This window comes from Anolis sagrei, chromosome 6 (assembly GCF_037176765.1).
Source record: "Anolis sagrei isolate rAnoSag1 chromosome 6, rAnoSag1.mat, whole genome shotgun sequence".
Lineage (NCBI taxonomy): Eukaryota > Metazoa > Chordata > Lepidosauria > Squamata > Dactyloidae > Anolis > Anolis sagrei.
Genome location: NC_090026.1, coordinates 28,961,048 through 28,984,931, shown reverse-complemented (window position 1 = coordinate 28,984,931; position 23,884 = coordinate 28,961,048). Strand labels below are relative to the sequence as shown.

General features: G+C 42.1%; 1 protein-coding gene across 2 annotated transcripts in view; it reads left to right on the top strand.

Moving 5' to 3' along the window:
- The window catches only part of CPT1C (carnitine palmitoyltransferase 1C), a 53,847-nt gene that overhangs the window by 20,187 nt on the left and 9,776 nt on the right, over positions 1 to 23,884 (top strand). The window contains exons 4-11 of one of the 2 annotated variants that reach the window (XM_060780759.2): positions 8,815 to 8,979; positions 11,892 to 12,031; positions 14,442 to 14,613; positions 17,871 to 17,972; positions 19,365 to 19,502; positions 21,860 to 21,937; positions 22,052 to 22,159; positions 22,932 to 23,019. In XM_060780759.2, coding sequence (XP_060636742.2) covers positions 8,839 to 8,979; positions 11,892 to 12,031; positions 14,442 to 14,613; positions 17,871 to 17,972; positions 19,365 to 19,502; positions 21,860 to 21,937; positions 22,052 to 22,159; positions 22,932 to 23,019 — 967 coding nt within the window. In that variant the 5' untranslated portion in view covers positions 8,815 to 8,838. Of the gene's footprint in view, positions 1 to 8,814; positions 8,980 to 11,891; positions 12,032 to 14,441; positions 14,614 to 17,870; positions 17,973 to 19,364; positions 19,503 to 21,859; positions 21,938 to 22,051; positions 22,160 to 22,931; positions 23,020 to 23,474; positions 23,560 to 23,884 lie in introns of both variants that reach the window. The other variant, XM_067469985.1, reaches the window with a different exon arrangement.

The following is a 23,884-nucleotide window of genomic DNA, read 5'->3' as shown; positions in this document are numbered from 1 at the left end:
AGAACACTTTTCTGAGGCAAGTGTGAATGTTGCAATTGGCCACCTTGATTAGCATTTAATGGCCTTGTAGCTTCAAAGCCTGGTTGCTTCCTGCCAAACGGAATCGTTTGTTGGGAGATGTTAGCTGGCCTTGATAGTTTCATGTCTAGAATTCCCCTGTTTTCTGAGTGTTGCTCTTTATTTACTGTCTTGATTTTATAGTTTTTTTAAGGGTTAGGGTTAGATGTGGCTTGTTACTGCCTGGGGGAATCCTTTGTTGAGAGGTGATTAGCTGTCCCTGATTGTTTCTTGTCTGGAGTTCCCCTATGTTTGAGTGTTGTTCCTTATTTGCTGTTATAATTTTAGTGTATTTTAATACTGGTAGCCTGAATTTGTTAATTTTCATGGTTTCCTCTTTTGTGTTGAAATGCTTGTGGATTTCAATGCTTGTAGATTTCAATGGCTACTCTGCGTAGTCTGACATGGTGGTTGTTAGAGTGGTCAAGCATTTCTGTGTTCTCAAATAATATGCGTTGTCCAGGTTGGTTCATCAAATGCTCTGCTATAGTCCCAAACTCAACAGAGGGTATATCTACACTGTAGAATTAATGCAGTTTGACCCCAGTTGGCTCAGTCCTATGGAATCTTGGAATTTATAGTTTGGGGATGCACCAGCAATCTCTGGTAGAGAAGGCTAAAGATGATGATGATGATAATAATAATAATAATAATAATAATAATCTTTATTTCTACCCCGCCACCATCTCCCCAATGGGGACTCGGTGCGGCTTACATGGGGCCAAGCCCGGACAACATAATATAGCAATAAAATCAAAGTATATATATCAGACAACAACAATGTTATCAAAATGACATTAAAATAATAATAGTAATAATAAAATAAAAATAAAATAAAATACCAATAGACACAATCACGATAGAGATGACAATGGGCGGACCACATATTCCGAATAAAAACAATTAACAGACTATAATGAGATAAAATAGGGCACGAACTCCATTAGCCAAAAACGTTGAGGGGGTATAAAAAATCATGCTGAGCACCTACTTGCCAAAGGTGCAGCGGAAAAGCCAGGTTTTGAGGTTCTTTTTAAATGTTTCCAGTGAAGGGGCTTTCCTGATCTCCCCAGGTAAAGAGTTCCAAAGTCGGGGGGCCACAGAAGAGAAGGCTCTCTCCCTTGTGCCCACAAGACAAGCTTGTGAGATTGATGGGGCGAAAGGAGGACCTCCCCCGAGGAACGAAAGGCCCGGGTTGGTACGTGGAGCGAGATATGGTCACGAAGGTAGGCGGGTCCCAAACCATTGAGGGCTTTATAGGTGATAACCTGTACTTTGAATTGGGACCAGAAAATAAACGGTCTTGTGAAACTACAGCTCCCATGATTCTAGAGCATTGAGTGGTGTTGAACTGCATCAATTCTACGGTGTAGATCAGGCATGGGCAAACTTGGGCCCTCCGGGTGTTTTGGACTTTCTTCCATTCCCCTTCCCCTTGCTGGTGGCCACCACTGAGAAGGCCCCCTCCCTCATCCCCACCAATTGTGCTTGTCACGGTGGTGGGAACAGTGTGAATCTCCACTTTGTTTTTGTCTGTTTTTGTCTGTTGCCTCCCAGATACTCAGATTACAGCATCAAACTGCACCAGTGACACCATGACCATCAAGAACGCTGCTGCTGCTGCTGTTGTTATTGTTATTATGAGTGTGGCTTAGAGGGCACACCCTCAGCCTCAGCTTACAGGGCACACCCTCAGGCCCCCAAAGTCCCCCATGTCACAATGCCCCCTCCTGCCTGCATCACAGCCAGTGCCCCTAACCCCTCTGCCCCCTCCCAGTGAGCCCCATTTTAGGACATTTGTGTTAGGCACAAAGATGTCAGACTACATTGATAAGCGTCCACTGTGGGCACCCCATTCAAGGCACCTGGAGGATGTGAATGAGAGGCGGGCCATCCTCCAGGCGAGAAAACTGAGGGACCAGGCACCCAAGGAGCCCGTCCTCTTGCGGGCAAGGAATTTCTGTGGCCTTGGGACCCCCCTTCCAGGGGCCCAAGAAAAACCTGGATCCTGCGGCTCCCTGAAGAAGCAGGGCCCCCTCCAACCCCTCCTTCTCCCCAGAAGGAGGGAGGCGGAGGGGGCCCTGCCCTGCCTGGGGCGCCCCTCAGCCGCAAAAGGACAAAGCGGGGGCAGGGCTGGGAGGCGGCGGCCGTGCCCGCAGGGGCCTCTCCGGGCCCTCCTGGCAGGGAGGGAGGCGGAGGAGGGGGTGCTTCCAATCCTCCTCCTCCCCACCCCCTCCTCCCCTCCTCCCCGCCCAGCACTGAACATCTGGGGCCTGGAGACCCGCCCCTGCCTGCCCGACATCCGCCGGCCCACCGCGCCTCCAACACCACCCTTTACCCCGCCCACCACTCCCAACTGGCTTTTCGGGTAAGTACATATGCACAGCACCCCCTCCTCCCCCCTCTCCTTCCGTTCCCCCTCCCCTTGCTGGTGGCCACCACTGAGAAGGCTCTCTCCCTCATCCCCACCAACCGTGCTTGTGACGGTGGTGGGAATAGTGTGAACCTCCACTTTGTTTTTGTCTGTTGCCTCCCAGCCAACTGGCTGGCACTCGTTCTCTTTGTGGTCTTCCTTTTTGTAACCAACATACTGCTTCTCAATTTGCTCATCGCCATTTTCACTCCTTCAAGGTTAAGCCAGTCACTTCAAGGATCCCATCCATCCATCTTGCCCTTGGTCGGCCCCTCTTCTTTTTTCCCTTCTATTTCCACCAGCAACAAGCTTTCCAAGCTTTCTTGTCTTCTCATTATGTGGCCAAAGTGCCTCATCTTTGCCTCTAATATCCTTCCCTCCAGTGTTGGATCTTCTTGTGGTCCAAGGCACTCTCCGAATTTTCATCCAGTACCACAGTTCAAAAGCGTCTATCCTTTGCTCAGCCTTCCTTATGGTCCAGCTCTTGCATCCATAGGTTACTACGGGGAACGTCATTGCTTTAGTTTTGTGGATCTTCATTGCCAGTCTCTACTCTTCACTATGTTATCAAGATTGTCATTGCTCTCCTCCCAAGAAGCAAAGGTCCTCTGATTTCCTGGCTGCAATCTATGTCTGCAGTAATCTTCATGCCTAGAAATACAAAGTCTGTCACTGCCTCCACCTTTTCTCCCTCTATTTGCCAGTTATCAGTCAGTCTGGTTGCCATAATTTTGTTTGTTTTGATGTTTAACTGCAACCCAGCTTTTTCACTTTCTTCTTTCAGTTACCAAATAGCATTCCATCCTTATTGCTGATTGTTGAAGTCAATATACCAATGCTAATTTCAATAAAGAACTAGAAGCTGCGGTGGCACAATGGGTTTAAGCCTTGTGGCAGCTGAACGACTGGCTTGAAGGTTGGCAGTTCAAATCTGCAAGATGGGGTGAGCTATGTCTGCTCCAGCTTCCCATGCAGTGACATGAGAGAAGCCTTGCAGTTTCTCTAGTTGCTCCTGACACAATAAAAAAGAGTAAATGAACTGCAAGATGTAGTAATTGGGTTAGGCTATCCTTCAAATTGGGCCAAAAACTGGGTTATTGAGCATTCCAGATAAGGAATAGATCAAATCAGTCTGTAATTTAATAGGAAATATTGGATTTGTGTCTGAACGTTCATTATGGCAAAGCAGGAAAACACAATTGACATTGCAAAACAATGCATTGTGCATTTGTGTTGTAAAATGATAAAGAGTTGAACATTATTATCTGTCATGGCTCAATGCTATTGAATTCTGGGATTTGTAGTTTTGTGAGCTGTTTGCCCTTCTCTGACAGTGAACTACAGATCTCAGGATTCTGTGGCATTGAGCAATGGCATTTTGAGTGATGTCAGATGCACTGAGGATAAAATCGGCATGTGTTGGAGACTGTGGTTCATTCTCAAGCACATTTGAGTGACTCATTTTTATTTAAATTTTCAACATTCAATAAACAAAGCAGGTATAGCAGAGTGATTTGAAGGCACCAAGGGAGGTATCTATGAGTGTGCTGCCAATTTGCAATACCGCACTATTTATAAACAAAGCACAGTATACAGCGGGGGACATCCTATTACATGTGTGAGCCATTATACTTTCTTGTTATGGCATGATGCCTGTATTTATTTTATTCTAAGGCTAGCCATCCCCTGCCACGCGTTGCTGTGGCCCACATGGGGGTTCTGTGTGGGAAGTTTGGCCCAATTCTATCATTGGTGGGGTTCAGAATGCTCTGTGGTTGTAGGTGAACTATAAATCCCAGCAACTACAACTCCCAAATGTCAAGATTTTATTTTCCCCAAACTACACCAGTATTCACATTTGGGCATATTGAGTATTCGTGCCAAGTTTTGTCCAGATCCATCATTGTTTGTGTCAACAATGATCTCTGGATGTAGGTGAACTACAACTCCAAAACCAAAGAATCCATCATTGTTTGTGTCCACAGTGATCTCTGGATGTAGGTGAACTACAACTCCAAAACCAAAGGACACTGGCCACCAAACCCTTCCAGTATTTTCTGTTGGTCATGGGAGAACTGTGTGCCAAATTTGGTTCAATTTTATCATTGGTGGAGTTCAGAATGCTTTTTGATTGTAGGTGAACTATAAATCCCAGCAACTGCAACTCCCAAATGTCAAGATTTTATTTTCCCCAAACTCCACCAGTGTTCACATTTGGGCATATTGAGTATTCGTGCCAAGTTTGGTCCAGATCCATCATTGTTTGTGTCCACAGTGATCTCTGGATGTAGGTGAACTACAACTCCAAAACCAAAGAACACTGCCCACCAAACCCTTCCAGTATTTTCTGTTGGTCATGGGAGAACTGTGTGCCAAGTTTGGTTCAATTCCATCATTGGTGGGGTTCAGAATGCTCTTTGATTGTAGGTGAACTATAAATCCCAGCAACTACAACTCCTAAATGACAAAATCATTTTTTTTTAGTGAAGGACATACATTGCATTGTTAGGTGTCTTGTAGCCAAATTTGGTGTCAATTCATCCAGTGGTTTTTGAGTTCTGTTAATCCCACAAACGAACATTACATTCTTATTTATATAGATGCTATTGATTGTAATGCTAATTTCAGTACCACCAACAGAAAAAGCACCCTCAATTCTAAGATGCACCCCATTTTTTTTTAGATATTTATATGAGAAATGGTGTTTCTTAGGGCCCTTCCAGACAGGCCCTATACAAGATCTGGCAGTGCAACACATATAATCCAGTTTAAAGCAGAAAACCTGGAATCAGATCCTGGGATACAGGGACTGTCTGGAAAGGCCCTTAGAATAGAAGAAATTGGGCATTTTCTTCTCTTAGATACCATAGCATTGTTGGTTTTGCTTCTTTCATTTAATCTCTTACTCCCATTTACACCTGCAGTTATACGTTTAGACATCTTGGTATGTTAAGTATCACCATTGGTCCTGAATGTGGCTCTCACATTTGGGTTGTGTTCAGTTGAAGGATATCTCTTTCTAGATGTGAGCCTCGAGAGTCAAACCTGGCTACAATGGGGCCAGTATACATGTGAAGCAAAAGGGAATGAGTCTCGTTCCATGACAATCCGGTGAGGTTCAAGGGAGCCCTCTTTTTCCATTTCTATACGCTGTGTCATCCTTAATGCTTCATGCATTGTCCTCCAGGCATTGTATTGTGACCTCATATTGGCATTGCCAATGAAGTCAGCACAATCTACCATTTGTAATATGTAAATATGGTCGAACTCTGCCCATGGATTTGGGGGAAAGTCTATGTACAGCTGGGAAAGGGAGCCAGGTAACAGTATTTCTAAGAATCCCATCCTTATGATAGCTCCAGAGTATTTCTGAGAATAGATAGTAGGGTTTACTGGCTGGCATATCTGACACCAAGTTGTGAAAAGATATTGGTAAATTTCAGTGTTTGGAACTATTGATAGCAAACAGGATTTGATTTTTTTAAAATCATTTAAAGTATTATCTTTAGATAATAATAATAATAATAATAATAATAATAATAATACTTTATTTATATTCTGCTCTATCTCCCTGAGTGGGCTCAGAGCGGATTACAACATACACAGATAGGCAAACATTCAATGCCTTTAGTACAGTGGAATAACTATGACAAACAAATACACAGAACACAGAACAAAGGTAAAGGCATCCTCTTCCATCTCCAGCTTCTGGATGTGATGCTTAACTCTGGCCATGGGGAAGTGCTGGTTTTAACCTATAAATCCCTATATGGTTCCGGCCCAGTTTACCTGTCCGAACGTATTCTCCCCTATGAACCATCAAGGATGTTAAGATCTTCCAGAGAGGCCCTGCTCTCGGTCCCACTACCTTCGCAAGCGCGTTTGGTGGGAACGAGAGACAGGACTTTCCCTGTGGTGGCCCCTCGGCTATGGAACTCTCTCCCAAGCGAGATTAGCTCTGCCCCCTCCCTCTTGTCCTTCAGGAGGCTAGTGAAATCCTGGTTATGGAACGAAGCATTCCCAGAATAATGGCTGAGACTGGTTACAGACCAAAGTGAGTGACCACATATGCGGACTGAGTTGAACATGATTTTACCTTGGCGATTTGGTATATATGTATTTTATCTATATGTATTTTAATCTTGTATTCTTGTATGATGTTTTAACTTGTATTAGTAGCATTGAATCCTTGCTGTAAGCCGGTCTGAGTCTCTCTACGGAGGTGAGAAGATCGGGATATAAAAGTTTTAAATAAATAAATAATAAGTGCTCATGTTCCATTTCCAAGCTGAGGACCCTGTTGTCCATAGACACCTCCTGGTCGTGTTGCCGGCATGTCTGCATGGGCGCCTTTATTACCTTCCCGGCAAAACTGTACCTATTGATCTATTCGCAGTTGCATGTTTTCGAACTGCTAGGTTGGCAGGAGCTAGGGCTAACAGCAGGAGCTTATCCCGACCCACGGCTTTGAACTGTCAACCTTAAGGTCAGCAGATTCAACAGGTCAACAGTTTAATCCATTGTGCCACCATGCAAAGGGACAACTACACTGTAGGATTAATGCGGTTTGATATCACATGGGTCAATTATATGGAATAATGTGATTTGTAGTTTGCTAAGGTAACAACACTGTTTGGCAAAGATGACTAAAGTTCTTATGAAACTACAACTCTCATGATTCCATAGCATTCAGCCACTGCAGTTGGATAGGTATCAGTCTGCATTAATTCTACTGTGTAGATGAACCTCAAATAGATCAAACCTTCTAAAGTTTCTGATAAGATAATAGTGTCTTTCATTGTCAAGGGAAAAATAATAGGGGTCGTACATGAGGAAACTTCAAACCCATTATATTCTAGAATTACTTAGCCAAGTATTTTCTTACCCTGTCTATGCCAGCATTTCTACTACTCCCTTTCATTGCCTAGCAAGAGGAGACTGTTGTCATAGCAGCCAAGCCTGCATCTGGCAGGAAGTATATAGCATTTTTTTTATGCAGAAGGCTCAAGTGCTTGCTTTGGAAATTAATTCTTCCCATTGCGCTTTCATCAAAAATTAACATTTGGAGAGGGAGGGAATTCTGGATGTTTGAGTGGGGAGGAGGTTTCCTTTGAAACCAATTTCTGCATTAGTTCCTTCACAGTGACAACCAACATTTGCAAGAAGGAAGAGTTGGGATGTTTGGGTTTTTCTTGCTTCATGTGAGATGTATTTAGTTATTTTTATTTTGTTTTTATCCCACTCTTTCCCCCCAATATAGGGACTCATGCTGGTTAACATGACAGCAGCTCTGTCTTGCAAACTCCGTGAACAGGGCGGATGATGACGTTCTCTCTCAAGAGATCATTTGATTGTTTTATAGACCTACAGAATAATTAAACATAAGCAATAAGATTTTATCTTCTATTAGATAGGTATGGCGGAATGAAGATGTAGTCAGACACAATGTACGGGCAACAGTTTCAGGAAGAATGGTGTGTAGATGTTTGCCAAGGCATATGTTGACACCCCTGTACAGCCAATGTTGTATAGTGGTTTGAGTGTTGGACGAGGATTTTGGGAGACCTTGCTTCGCCTTAGAAACCTGATATGCAATAACAATGAAACTTAACCTACAGAGCAGACCTTTTCCTTGTTTTTGTTTGTCTTACACAACCGTGTGAGCATGTACTGCTAATCTTCGGAGTAAGAGAGCTCAAATTTCATACAAGAATCAACTGCAAAACAGAAATAAGTTTTGTCGAAGGCTTTCATGGCTGGAATCACTGGGTTGTTGTGAGTTTTCCAAACTATATGGCCATGTTCCAGAAGCATTCTCTCCTGATATTTCGCCTGCATCTATGGCAGGCATCCTCAGAGGTTGTGAGGTCTCATAACCTCACAACCTCTGAGGATGCTTGCCATAGATGCAGGTGAAATGTCAGGAGAGAATGTTTCTGGAACATGGCCATACAGCTCAGAAAACTCACAACAACCCAGGAATAAGTTTTCTTGCCTCTGACATTATTAGTATATTCTAGATCTTTCGCTCCAGAAAAATTAGGATGGAAAGAATATTTTGCTGATGTGATTTATCATATAATAGTGAGCATGAAATGCCCAAACAATACTTATTTCATATTCACATTCTTGTTTTCAAAATTATTTTATTCATGCTATTTTGTTGTTTCCATATTTCATATTGTCTGGTTTTCTGCCTCGTATTGAAGCAGATGAAGAAAGCTGGGATATAGATTCTATAAATAAATCTTTTTTCCCCCCGAGTCAAAATACAAAAAGGAAATTTGAAGAGGGTTTAGGTGTGGTTTTTATGTGATGTGCTTCTCTTTTCTCTTTCTCCTTAGCCAATAAGTTAGCATCCCATTAAGATGGCCGAAGCTCACCAGGCTGTGGCTTTCCAGTTCACTGTCTCTCCGGAGGGGATTGACCTTCAGCTCAGCCATGTAGCTTTCAAGGAGATCTATCTTTCGGGCGTGAGATCCTGGAAGAAGAAATTTAACCAGCTACGAGTAAGTCACAGGTTCAGAAATTCAACTTCAAGAATGACTTTACAGTGATGTTTATTATTGTTGTCATGTTTACTCAAGTCTAATGCTCACTTTTTTTGGCTAAAGTACATTGCCAAATTTGATATGCACATTACATTCAATAGCAGATTATACTTAAATAAATAAGATAATTTGATTTATGCGTTGCCCTTCCTCAAAGATGCTCAGGGCAGCCAACTATCTACATAAAAACAAATACAGGCAGTCCTCGAGTTATAAGCATATGAGTTACAAACAAATCATAGTTAAGAACGGGGGTGAGACAACAGGAAGTGAGAGAAATTTACTCATAGGAAGGGAAATTCACTCCTTAAAGCAGATTATACTCGATTAAATATGATAATTTGATCTATGCATCACCCTTCCTCAAAGATGCTCAGGACAGCTAACTATCTGCATAAAAACAAATTCGGGCAGTCCCCTAGTTACAAACATATGAGTTACAAACAAATCATAGTTAAGAACAGGGGTGAGACAACACAAAGTGAGAAAAATCTACTCCTAGGAAGGGAAGTTTGTGGCGTAATGCAAAAATAAACCATGCACAGTTCATGATTGATCAGCCCACACACTGCCTTGCCAGGGAAAGAAAACATGCCACACAGATGAACAATAAAGAACAAGTAGTTTACTCTTTGTAGTTCAGAACAACATGTACAATGGGGTCAGTTGCATCAACTCACATAATGTCCTTTTTATGAGAGATTTAAATGGGCTTTCTTTGTCCATGTGGATAAACTCCTTCAGCAAGTTCAAGAAGTGAGAGCACACTCCAAACTCTGTCTCTCTCTGCTTCACTCTGTCTGCTGCTCCAAGCACCTGCATAGCTGAAGCCTGAACAAAAATGTAACAGTATACAAAAGTCCCAGGCTCAGTTATCTCCCTGAGCATAGCCCGATCAATCAGTTTCATGCATATTATTTTACAATTGACACACGCACACACACACAATGATTCTTTACATCTCTAACAGAGTTGTCACGAGTAAAAGATGTCTCCAGTGAAGCTTTCTCACCAATCCTTGTTTCCCCAACAAATCAAATTTTCCAAAATCCAGTTATCACAGGGACAGAAAGTGAAGTGAAATCTTCTGAACAGGGACACAGATAGGAAAACAAACACCACAGGGGTGCTAACCTTTCCCTATGCTATCCAGAGCTTCCATCCATCTATCTTTCCATCTGGAGTTATGCTGAAAAAATGTACATGTTCTGACTTACATACAAATCCAACATAAGAACAAACCTATCTTGTTCATAGCTTGGGGACTACCTGTAGTGAAAAGGCACAAATGGAAAATATAAAAAAATCACCCATTGCAGATATCTAAAGCAATAAATTACAAATGGCTACTAAAATACAAAACAAACACATGTTGTAACTAGTACCTGAAGTAAGAACTTAGGGAACAACCGAAGGTCAAAAAACAGATGGAGTTTGAGTAATGGAGTGTCACTATTGAGAAAACCCAACCATGTCTGCTAACTCAAAGACTTCAGAGCTTCTTATATCTCAGATTATTCCTGGAAACCGCAATCTTTCATTTTAGACTTTTACAAAGGATTAAATTGTAATCTAGCAGATTTGTAGGTACTTGCTGCAATTGATGTTTGTCAAGTTGAAGTAAGAAGTTTGGAGAAGTTGGAGATCTGGGACACATGAGTAATAGTTTTCAGGGAATGAAATCATAGGTTTATCAGAGAACCAAGTCAACCATCAGTATGAAGTATGGCCCAATGTTTGCTCTCCAGTAGTTAAAGTTTAGTATGTACTCCCAACATCTTACTCAGTAATTCAAGTATTCTTTTGGTGTGTTATTTCCATCTTTGATATGAAAATAATACTTTCCCAGTGTGGGGAAATTGCAACAGTTTAATGAGATTGACAGGAATCTTACTGGGGCATCATGCTCCTGTAAAAATAATTGCACAAGTGGTTGTGATAAGTGTGGTCATTTCCTAAGCAGACACAAAACCTTTCTCATGTTTGACTTGGCAAAGCTAATTGGCACTTACTTGCATAATGGGGAAGCTCTGTCATTGCATGAGTTGAGTAAATGTGGCATCCAGCAAAACCATGCTGATGTAAATTTAGATTACACTAAGCATGTATAAGATTTTGGCTTAAAAGACTAGGGCTGGATATACACTGCCCTATATCCCAGGATCTGATTCCAGATTATCTGCTTTGAACTGGATTATATGAGTTTACACTGCCAGATAATCTAAAATAATCAGATAATCTGGGATCAGATCCTGGGATATAGGGCAGTGTAGATTCAGCCTAATGCCTCTTCTACACTACCATATAAAATCCAGATTATTTGCTTTGAACTGGATTATATGGCAGTGTAGACTCTTATAATACAGTTCAAATCAGATAATGTGGATTATCTGCTTTGATATCATATCATGACTTGGTATTTTATATGTGGTTTTAATCTTTTTAATCTGTTTGATTGTTACGTGTTTTAATTGTTTATATGCTTAGATTGTTTATATTTTTATGAGATGTGCTTTATTATTTACCTGTGTGACATTGAATTTTTGCCAGATTTGTAAGCCACCTTGAGTCTCCTCCCGGGTCGAGAAAGGCGGGACAGAAATGAAGTAAATAAATAATAAATAAATTTGTGGCAGTGTAAAAGGGGCCTATAATCTGCATAATAGGAAGTGAAAGTGGTCAGAAAGTCTGAAACAGTAACTATATTCTGTTAAAGCATTATTTATTTATTTATTTATTTACTCTATTTCTATCCCGCTCTTCTTAGCCGAAACGTCAGGAGAGAATGCTTCTGGAACATGGCCATACAGCCCAGAAAACTCACAACAACCCTTGGAACCCTGTTCCTAACATTCATTTTCCTCCAACAGAATGGTTTCGTGACAGGGGTCTACCCTGCCAGCCCTTCCAGTTGGCTCTTCATGGTTACTGCCATCCTGGTGACCCAGTACTCCCGCCTTGACCCTTCCATGGGCATGATTGACAAGATCAAGGAACACCTACCAGTCAGGTATGTTGAGGGAGGGAAAAGCAGGTGGGTATCTCAGATTAGTTAGTAAGGCTTATTATTATTATTATTATTATTATTATTATTATTATTATTATTAAGGCTTACAGTTGGAGACATAACTTGGTCCCGACAATGGGAAGTACTGGTTTCTTGCTACGAGAACATTCAGCAGTGCGTCTTATATTCATGAGATTGCCCCCTTCTGACTCAATTCCAAAAGGAAACAAACGATTTATTGTGACACCTGAACGGGAGGAAGTGAGGTTTGCTTGACCAGATGTAGGGAAAGTCCTGAGGTTGGAGCGGATACAATGCTATCCCCCCATCCAGTGGAGGATGACCAAGTCAACATTGTTACTTTGTCACCAATAAAAAAAATAGGTACAGGTTGAGTGTCTCTTGTACAAAATGTTGAGGACCAGAAGTGTTTTGGATTTTAGATTTACAGCTTACATTGGAATTTATACATGGTGGAGTGATGGAAGAGAAATTATTTTCCCCCATCAGAATCTTAGAAGAATGGATCTTTGGGTGACAATACTGCCAGTGGGTTTTCAAAAGGATGCTACCAAAAGGTGGCACTTGCTGTAGTGACTTTAGAGTAGTTTCTGCCTTGGTTTCAGCTTCCAACATGAATCATAGAATCATAGAATCAAAGAGTTGGAAGAGACCTCATGGGCCATCCAGTCCAACCCCCTGCCAAGAAGCAGGAATATTGCATTCAAATCACCCCTGACAAATGGCCATCCAGCCTCTGTTTAAAAGCTTCCAAAGAAGGAGCATCCACAATGCTCCGGGGCAGAGAGTTCCACAGCTGAATGGCTCTCACAGTCAGGAAGTTCTTCCTCATGTTCAGATGGAATCTCCTTTCTTGTAGTTTGAAGCCATTGTTCCGCGTCCTAGTCTCCAGGGCAGCAGAAAACAAGCTTGCTCCCTCCTCCCTGTGGCTTCCTTTCACATATTTATACATGGCTATCATGTCTCCTTTCAGCCTTCTCTTCTTCAGGCTAAACATGCCCAGCTCCTTAAGCTGCTCCTCATAGGGCTTGTTCTCCAGACCCTTGATCATTTTAGCTGCCCTCCTCTGGACACATTCCAGCTTGTCAATTTCTCTCTTTAATTGTGGTGCCCAGAATTGGACACAATATTCCAGGTGTGGTCTAACCAAAGCGGAATAGAGGAGTAGCATGACTTCCCTAGAGCTAGACACTATGCTCCTATTGATGCAGGCCAAAATCCCATTGGCTTTTTTTGCCACCACATCACATTGTTGGCTCATGTTTAACTTGTTGTCCAGAAGGACTTCAAGATCTTTTTCACGCGTAGTGCTCTTGAGCCAGGCATCCCCCATTCTGTATCTTTGTATCTTTGAAGACCTCTCCATGTTTACAGAGAGTTTATCTGACTCCACAATGCAGGTGAATTGTGGAAGATGGCTTTCTCCATCACACCATGCTTATTAGTTTCCCAGGGCTATTTCTCCAGTAACTGTCTTGGATATTGATCGACATACTAGACTTGGGTGGTCAATTGCAATGAATCTGGAGCCAATTTTGTGCTCCTGAGATCCATCAAGGGCAGCATATATAGCCAAAAAGAAAATAAATACAAATGGAAGTAGGCTGAAGTTCACTTCTGATTTTGAAAAAAAAAAGAGAAGATTTTTTTTTTGGTGTTACTTGTGTTCCCAATCCTAGAGGCTTCCATATGAGTCCGTTCACTCATTTTGGGTATAACAAAAATGTAGAATTGATAATATCCACAAAAGTGGCCTTGGAAGCCCTTGCTTTGCCCTCCTCTGTACTAGGCAGACAAACCTGGTTAGAGGATTTTGGGTGATGTAATCCAATCCATAGGGAGCCCTGGTGGTGCAGTGGATTATACCACTGAGCTGCTGAACTTGATGACCAAAAGACCGCCAATGCACATCTGGTGAGCGGGGTGAGCTCCCGCTGTTAGCCCCAGCTTCTGCTAACCTAACTGTTCGAAAACATATAAATGTGAGTAGATCAATAGGTAGCTCTCCGGCGGGAAGCTAATGTCACTCCATGCAGTCATGTCAGCCACATGACCTTGGAGATGTCTATGGACAACGCCGACTCTTTGGCTTAGAAATGGAGATGAGCACCAACCCGGCTCAGAAATTGAGTCGGACATGACTGGACTTGATGTCAAGGGAGAACCTTTACCTTTACCTTAATCCAATCACCTGAAGAGCCCCAGGCTTGGAAAGCCTGAAAAATATGTTTCTTCAACATTCTTAGAGTTCTTGTATGTGTTTGTAGTCCAGTGAAGTGGGGATAGAAGGGGCAGTTGGAATTTCTTTTCTCCTAAAATGTTTCCTTTTACTTGAACTTTATGACGTTTTGCTTCTCTCCTCCCTTTCTCTTTCTCCCCATGTTGCACCCAGTGGTTATCTGTCAGATCAAGGCATGAATATTCTCAGCGCTGCAACCTTTTCCACAGTCCTTTGGCTGGCCCTCATCATGACGATGCGCAGCATATTGAAGATGCTGCTGTGCTATCATGGCTGGATGTATGAGGAGCATGGGAAGATGTCCAACACCACAAAAATTTGGCTGGTATGTTTTGCAGAAAGGGCTTGCTGTCAGTCACCCAGAATACTCAGCCAGCATAGCTAGTGACTATGTACGCCAGAGACCTTCCAGAGCTGCAATCCAGTGTTTGTCCATCTCAGGCAGAGATTTACCACTCTTTTGAGGACTAGACCGCTGCTTCTTAAACTGTGGGTCCTGAACCCAAGTAGGATCCCCTTAGTCCAGAGCTTTCCAAACTTTTCATGTTGGTGGCATGCTTTTTAGACGTGCATCCTACTATGACATGGTAATTCGGTTTTACTGGCAAACTGGGGATTATTTATTTATTTATTTATCATATCCGAAACAAACCAAGGGTACAGTTGCAATGTATTTAAAAAGCACAAAGTTTTAAAAACTTGGGATTATACTAAATGTCCTTTGACCAGTAGCTGGCCACTTGGAAGCACCTCTGGTGTTGTTATAAGAAGGTCCTCCATTGTGCGTGTGGCGGGCTCAGGCTGCATTGTAATAAGTGGTCTGTGGTTTGCTTTCTCCACACTCGCATGTTGTGGACTCCACTTTGTGGGTCCCATTTCTTAAAGTTGGCTCTGCCTCTTGTGATACCAGAGCGCAGTCTGTTCAGTGCCTTCCAAGGTGCCCAGTCTTCTCTGTGCTCAGGAGGTAGTCTCTCACTCAGTATTCGCCATGGCTTGAGGTTCCGGGTTTTAGCCTGCCACTTTTGGACTCGTGCTTGCTGAGGTGTTCCTGCGAGTATCTCTGTAGATATTAGAAAACTATTTTGTGATTTAAGGTGTTGGCATGCTGGCTGATATCCAAACAGGGGATGGGATAGAGATGTCACGGCCTTGGTCCTTTCCTTATTGGCTGCTACTTCCCAGCAGATTTCAAGTGGTGCAATATCAACTAAGCAGTATAATTTCTCCAGTGGTGTGGGGCATAGCCATTCTGTGATAATGCGGCATGTCCCATTAAGAGCCACATCCATATCCAATATGGTGAGATGTGTTCCACACTGGGCATGCATACTCAGCAGAAGAGTAGCAAGGCATAAAGGCACTGTATCTGGTTGTGATCCCCAGGTTGTGACAGTCAGCTTTTGTATGATATTGTTTCTAGCACTCATTTTTGGTTGATATTCAAGCAGTGCTTCTTGTAGGTCAGAGCACGCAACATGCAAAGAAACAAACTGGAGGTTAAAGCAACCCCTTATAAGAGTTTCATACTATATAATATATACATAAAATAATATATAATTACCGCATAAACAAGGTTTGGATTTTTTCCCTTTACACTTATGTACTACAGTTGATTCTTAGATTGTTTCCTCTGTAGCCACTTTATGTGGTTCATCACAAACATCATTGTCAACAGGTTTTCTTTTCTTAATTAGAAACCTATCCATTTTAATGGTAATTACTGCAACTCAGTCAACCACTTATGCAAATTGTAAAAGTTATAACAGTATCTATGGCCTTTCTTTGTGGGGGCAGAAATGGGGGAGCATTTTTCACGCAACACACGTAGGGACCCACTGATGTACCCCAACACCAGTTTGGAAAGCTCTGCCTTTGCTCAATGTTGGAGTCCTGAAAAATTTGGGAACAAGAAAGTTTTTTGAATATCATGCTCAGCGACTGTTTTAGACATTGACACGAAACTGTTGTGCAGTGTTTATAGAAGATCCTTTAGCTGTACTTCATAAGACGGAAAAATCAGTTTGTTTAGTAAGCCTTGCAAATCCTGGTTTGTCTTCAGCAAATGCTTGATTTGTATATGTATTTTATATACCTATATGTGTAAAAAATTATCGAAGCCCAGGTCAGGGTGTGCCCAGTTTTCGCCTACCTAGCAGTTCAAAAGCAAAATGTGTGCAGATAAATATGTACCACTTAAAAGCAGGGAGGTATTCTAAGGCCCCCTGGTGGTGCAGCGGGTTACACTGCTGAGTTGCTGAACTTGCTGACCAAAAGGTTGGCAGCTCAGATTCAAGAAGAAGAAGAAGAAGAAGAGGAAGAGGAGGAGGAAGAAGAAGAAGAACAACTACAACTACTACTTTATTTTTCTGCCCCGCCTCCATCTCCCCAAAGGGACTCGGGGCAGCTTACATGGGCCCAAGCCCAGGCAGAATACAATTAAAATAAAGCAATAACAATTAAAACAGCATAAAATCAGCATAAAACAATATAACAAAAATAGCTAGCAACAACAATAACAGCAGACTAATTTTGGAGGGGGGGGGGGGGGGAGAAAAACCACTACATGAACTAGGATAAAGTGGTTTAATAAGGTAGATGACAATGTATAACGGCATAGGAACCTAGCAGTTCGAAAACATGCAAATGTGAATAGATCAATAGGTACCACTTCTGTGGGAAGGTAACAGTGCTCCATGTAGTCATGCTGGCCACACGACCTTGGAGGTGTCTATGGACAATGCCGACTCTCCGGCTTAGAAATGAAGATGAACACCCCCCCCCCCCCCAAATCGGACATGACTAGACATAATGTCAGGGGAAACCTTTACCTTTTATTGTAAGGCACCCATAAGGAATATGGAGCCCCCGGTGGTGCAGTGGGTTAAACCCCTGTGCCAGCAGGACTGAAGACCGACAGGTCGCAGGTTCGAATTCGGGAAGGGCACGGATGAGCTCCCTCTATTAGCTCCAGCTCCTCATTCGGGGACATGAGAGAAGCCTCCCACAAGGATGATAAAACATCAAAACATCCGGGCGTCCCCTAGGTAACGTCCTTGCAGACAGCCAATTCTCTCACACCAGAAGCGATTTGCAGTTTCTCAAGTTGCTCCTGACATGACAAAAAAACAAAAACAAAACAAAACCATAAGGAATGCCGGTGATTCGATCAAGGGAGGAAGTTTACGAACAAAGCTCTTAGTCAGTCTGATGGAGTGACAGCACCTCCCCCCCCCTCCCGCTGCCCCCAGGTGGCTGGAACCAAGCACAAAGCCTCCAAAATGCCGAAGAAGGGAAAAATTGATATATATCTCTATCTATGTACAGTATATAAACAGCACTGAATGTTTGCCACATATGTATGTTCTGTGATCCGCCCTGAGTCCCCTTCGGAGTGAGAAGGGAAGAATATAAATACTGTAAATAAATAAAAACTAGATCAAAATAGATCCCAAATGGAAAAGTTTAAGAAGCTCTGGATTAGGCTACTGGCATTGGGGTGGAAAGATGCCTGTAAGGCTAAGAAGAGGAAAAGGGATCACCGTTCTGTTTTCATGCCTGTTCCATTGCTCATCTCTCCAACAGGCACTGGTGAAGATGTTTGCTGGACGAACCCCGATGTTGTATAGCTACCAGGCTTCACTGCCCCGCTTGCCTGTCCCTGCCCTCAAGGACACTATGCAGAAGGTGAGTTTGCTTCTCGTTCTTTCTCTCTCCAGATCAACAATGAGACTGGGTTCCTAACCTATATCTCTAGACAATCTGTATAAGAATCAGCAAGGTGTCAAGCTCCCAATTCTCTAGCAAAAGCCTCACAAGATGACACTGAAAACAGTGACATATGCGTACAAGGGTTGTTTTGAAACTTCATGGAACAACAACAACAACAAAAAACACCCTCCCACACATAAATAAATCCCTACAATGCTTATATCTTGGCTGTCTCTTGGGAGTTTGGGAGGATAAACGTCCAAGGCAAATACTAATCCGTAAGATAAACCAGAGCTTTTCAAATTGTATGTTACAACATGTTATTGTTTCAGATGCAGTGAGTAGATATGAGTGTGCCACATGACTGTAACAAGAAACCTCTGAGTCATGTGAAATAAGCAAAAAATCATATATTATTAAAATTGTAAATAAAAGTAAATGACCTCATAACCTCTGAGGATGCTTGCCATAGATGCAGGTGAAACGTCAGGAGAGAATGCTTCTAGAACATGGCCATATAGCCCGAAAAACCTACAACGACCCTGTAAATAAAAGGTTCTTGTGAGATATCTTATGTCCCCATACATTTTGTTATTACAATGTTCTGTATGTTTCGGTATCACTTATAAGGGGTTTGTTTCACCTCCGGTCCGCTAATAAAATAGAATTACTGTGTCACAAAATGATACATGTCTAAAACATGTGTCACCAAAATGAAATGTTTGGAAAGCTCGGAGATAAATGGTCCTTGTAATTGCTCCTCTGTGCCTCTTGAAATCCCAGTAATTTTTAGCATGCCATTGAATCTAGTTAATTAAGAAAAAAAACCTTTCACATATTAAACAAAAAAAGGCAGTATTGTCAGATCTGGTTTGGCGGTCCAAAGAGTAAAGGCATCGGGTGTCTAGCTCACCATCAGGAACTGCTGATTACTGCCCCCTTTTGTTGACATTCATAACTGCAATCATCCAGACTTGGGTTGAGTACTTTTCAACCCTGGCTGTAGGGTCCCAGTGCATAGAGAATTGTCTACTTAAGCTTGGGTGTGTCTTATCTTTTACTTTGACCTTGCATGTTTAGTAGGCACATTATGCTCTCTAATACTGGAAATACAAACAATGGATGGGCAATAGGACAGAGTATCCTGGAAAGACGAGAGCCAGTGTGGTGTATGTTGGTAAATTGAGATAAATCACCTTCCGTATCTCAGGTGCTTGGACCTTCCAAGCTTCTGTTTGAAGGCACCAAAGGGGTAAAAAACACTGGACTCCTTCAATTCAGCTTTCATCAGAAAGCGGCACTTATCTTTATTATTTACACAACATATACAAGACAACCTTCTGATCCCATAATTCTCTTCTCCCCTAGTATTTGGAGTCCATACGGCCGCTTACGACAGATGCCGAATTCCAGCGGATGACAGCTCTTGCCCGTGACTTTGAACAGACCCTTGGACCTCGCTTGCAGTGGTACCTCAAGCTCAAGTCTTGGTGGGCATCCAACTATGTGAGTGGAGAAGGGGAAACGGTGATTATATGGACTTGTGGTATCTATGTTTTGTTTATTAGGATAATTAATATAAAATATACTTATGTCAGTGAGGTATAGTATATGTAATAAGGTATCTTGAGAGAGGTTAAGAGTATGGAATATTGGAATAGGTGAATATTTGTGCGGTTTTTAGAAAGGAAATATATAGGATAATTAGAATGAAAGATATGGATATCAGAAATAGAGTGAAAGATGTGTGTTAGTATTGTATCCCAGAGCAGGAACACCTCTGTTCTTAATCATCACATTGGTTCAGTAAAATAAGCAAGCAGTTTATTGAAGGATATATGTAAGTAAAGCAGTAAAAAAAAAGAAGGTAAAAACAGCATAGTCCAAAGATAATAGCTAGTCCATGAACTTCAAGATAAATGGTAAAAACACAAGATCCAAGGATGCAAACACAAAAGAAACAAGGCAGCATGGAAATCCAATATACAGAACAGGAACATGGCAAAACTTGAAACATGAAACTAGAAATCCCTTTGGAAACAAGATGTTTATGAAATTCCAACATTGCCCAGACTGATCTAAAATCCTTTCCATGTCTCATATAAAGCTTTTCCTGTCTCATGAAGTGAAAGGAAAACATTCTGTTTACCTTTATAACCAGATAAGGACCTCTGTTCTCTCTTTGTCTAATAAACGGTCTTGGGAACTCTCTCTTAGTTTACAAAAGTCTTGCCTTCTATCTTCTATCTCATTAACTTCTGCATTTGACAATTCATCTTCAGAAGACAGTTCCCCAGAGAAAGGCTGCCATGGGCCCCTTTCAGGAATGTGACCTTCAGAATCTACAGGAGAAGCACTCTGTTCATTTTCAAGACGAGAAACCTCAGGCCTTTCAGCAAGGCCAAAACCAGGCCTTTTAACAAGGCCAGGACTTGAAAGCCCAAGATCAGGAAAACCACTATCCCCATTGACATCAGACATAATCACAGGCTGAACTATAGCAGATTTAGTGTTAGGTTATATCTATTTTAAATATGTAATTTTAAATGTATGTTGGGCTTCTATTTAATAAATTGTTTTGTACCATACACTTGTGCCTCTAAGATTTCTACATAAGGGTTATTGGACTATTTGGTGGCAGGATTACTCTATGTAACAAAATTAGGTTTCTCAGCTGTTAAACTGATGTACCTAGGTATTTCTTTGAACTGCTAGGGACAAAGATATGCCAATGCACAAAACGCACAAATATATACAGCAGAGTTTCAGAAATGTTCTTTTTAGTTGCTCAAAAAACATCTACAGAACTCTCCCTTAAAATATATTTGCCTTTAAATCATGCTCTCAAGAGACAAAAATAAATAGACTTCTTTAAAAGTAACATAGTTGGTTTACTCACAAACTTCGTGTATTCAGCATACAGGTACTTTGCATATGAATACAGTTATAGATAGTATAACTGTGTAAGGTAACAAAGGGCATCTTTCTCATAATCAATAGTCCATAGTCCAAAGCAGAGGTCCTCAAACTAAGGCCCGGGGGCCGGATGCGGCCCTCCAAGGTCATTTACCCGGCCCTCGCTTAGGATCAACCTAAGCCTGAAACGACTTGAAAGCACACAACAACAACAATCCTATCTCATCAACCAAAAGCAAGGCCACACTTCCCATTGAAATACTAATAAGCTTATATTTGTTAAAATTGTTCTTCATTTTAATTATTGTATTGTTTTAAAGTGTTTTTTGCACTACAAATAAGATATGTGCAGTGTGCATAGGAATTCATTCATGTTTTTTTCTAATTATAATCTGCCCCCCCCCCCCCCCAACAATTTGAGGGACTGTGACCTGGCCCTCTGTTTAAAAGGTTTGAGGATCCCTGGTCCAAAGCATCTCTCTGTTTCGAGAGTCTAATAGAGTCTCTGTCTAGTCTGAAAGTCCAATGGAGTCTGAATAGTCTGAGAGTCTGAAAGCATACATCTGTTCCTACTGAAGTCTCTAAGCATACTGTTTCTAAAATGGAGTCTGAGTCCTGAACAATCCCTGTCCTGATCACATGGTCTGCAGCCCCTTCCACAACTAAAGAGTTAAGGAAAACTGCAAACCAGCACACACATATACAATACAGTAAGCAACCTGAATTATATACATAATAAATAACTAGTGGAGGCTTGAAAAAGGTTGCTATTTCAAACATCAAGAAGGTCCCAACATTTGATACCATAGTGGTGGTATAGGGGGAATAACCTCACACTTGGTGGCATTGGTGAGGAAATGTAAAGTTTCTATGGGCATTTAATTCTGGGCACTGTTTGTTTTTTTCTGAGTATTTTTAATTTTTTGTTTTACCCACTCCTTTTCCAGGTAAGTGACTGGTGGGAAGAATATGTCTACCTCCGCAGTAGAGGTCCCCTGATGGTAAATAGCAACTATTATGCCATGGTGAGTTTCAGAAACTGGGAGAAAAATATTGTTGCTGGGGAGGACAGATTTCTTTTTAGGCTCACCTGACCCACCTGAACATTTTCCCCCTTTCTCCACATCCATTTGTTTTAGGATTTTATTTATGTAACCCCCACTCCGGTCCAGGCTGCTCGTGCTGGCAATCTCGTCTATGCTATGATGTTGTACAGAAGAAAACTTATCCAGGAGGAGATCAAGCCGGTGAGTGAGATCAAAATTCATGGTGAAGTGGAGAGCATAGCTCAGGCATGGGCAAACTTCGGCCCTTCAGGTGTTTGGACTTCAACTCCCACTATTACTAACAGCCTTGGGCCCTTTCCTTTCCCCTTTCAGCTACTTAAGCAGTTGAGGGGGGAAAGGAAAGGGCCTGAGGCTGTTAGGAATTGTAGGAGTTGAAGTCCAAAACACCCGGAGGGCCCAAGTTTGCCCATATCTGTCATAGCTGCTTTAGATAACAAATGGAGAGGTAGAATCAGATTGAGGGAAGGATGGGATGTGGGAAGTTGCCTTTAAGTAGCTGAATGAATAAATATTAGACTCACAACAGACACTTAACTGGTGATAATTATTTTACAAACCTAAGAAAGGGTGCAACTACACTGTCTACTTAATACAGTTTGATACCACTTCAACTGCCATGGCCCAGTGCACTGGAACCTTGGGAATTGCAGTTTTACAAGATCTTTGGCATTCTCTACCAAGAAGTGTTGGTGCCTCACCAAATTACAAATCCCAGGATTCTCTAGCCTGAGCCATGGAAGTGAAAGTGGTATCAAACTGTGTTAATTTTACAGTGTACATGCACCATATGGCTGATAAGTGGCCCCTATGTTCCTTTAACAATTGCACTATTGTCGTGGGCTTCACAGATTCCTTGACTGTGCTAGGTTTACCAAGTGTCCTAAATATGACTGCAACAATTCTGTTTCTTCCCCACCCCTCTAATCCTGGGGCTCCCTCCCACCTGAAACAGAGCATGGTCCCCAATTCCGTCATCCCCCTCTGTACGGCTCAGTGGCAACGTCTCTTCAATACCACCCGGTTGCCAGGGTTGGGGCTGGGTAAGTGAAACAAGGGCTGTAATGAAACAGCCACTGCCACCTTATCCCTAACTATGGAGCCTTTTGCTCGGTGTTTGCTTTATGGGGTCATCTTTCCAACTTGGTCCATATCCTTAGGGTGGTTTTAAAAATACATATATTCTGTGCTCTCTAGTTTCTGCACTGTGGTGGACTCATGATCATGGTGGTGGGGTGCTTTGAAAGCTGTAGTCCAAAAAGTAGTTTTTCCAAGCTGTCTGCATATGGATAATCCTCCTGGACATTGCATTCTGAGCTTTGCTTGCCTGATTTGGGATTCTAACCCAATTTTGGAAGACATTAGAGTTTTTTGTTCTTTCTTTCACGCTTTTTTCCTTTGCTTCGCAGCTGCTTTGCAGGCATATCTTCTTGACTGTTCTTTCTATCTCTCTTTTCCCCCCTCCCGTTCTTTCTCTCCTCCTTTCTCCTTCTTTCAGATGTTGATCCAAGGTTGTCTGCCTATGTGCTCAGCTCAGTGGGAACGCATGTTTAATACCACGCGTATACCAGGCATGGAGGGAGGTAGGATGTTCTCATGCAACTTGCTCCCCTTCCCTGGCATCATAAACCACAAAGTAGTATCTGCAAACTGTCCCATGTCCCTCTCCATAATCTGCATCGAAGTAAGTGCAAATGTCTTCTAGTACTGCACTAATAAAAGGTGAAAGATGTATACGATCTGAAGAGAAACCAGAGTAGTACTGCACTAATGAAGAGCTTTTGGTTCAGTGGGTGTTTTGTGCTACAAATCCTACAGCCCATCAATCCACGCCCAACCTCCTTTCCTTCCTTTTCTCCTGGTTTTTCACTGTGGGAAGAAGCAAGATGTGCTTCTAGGTGTCCGTTT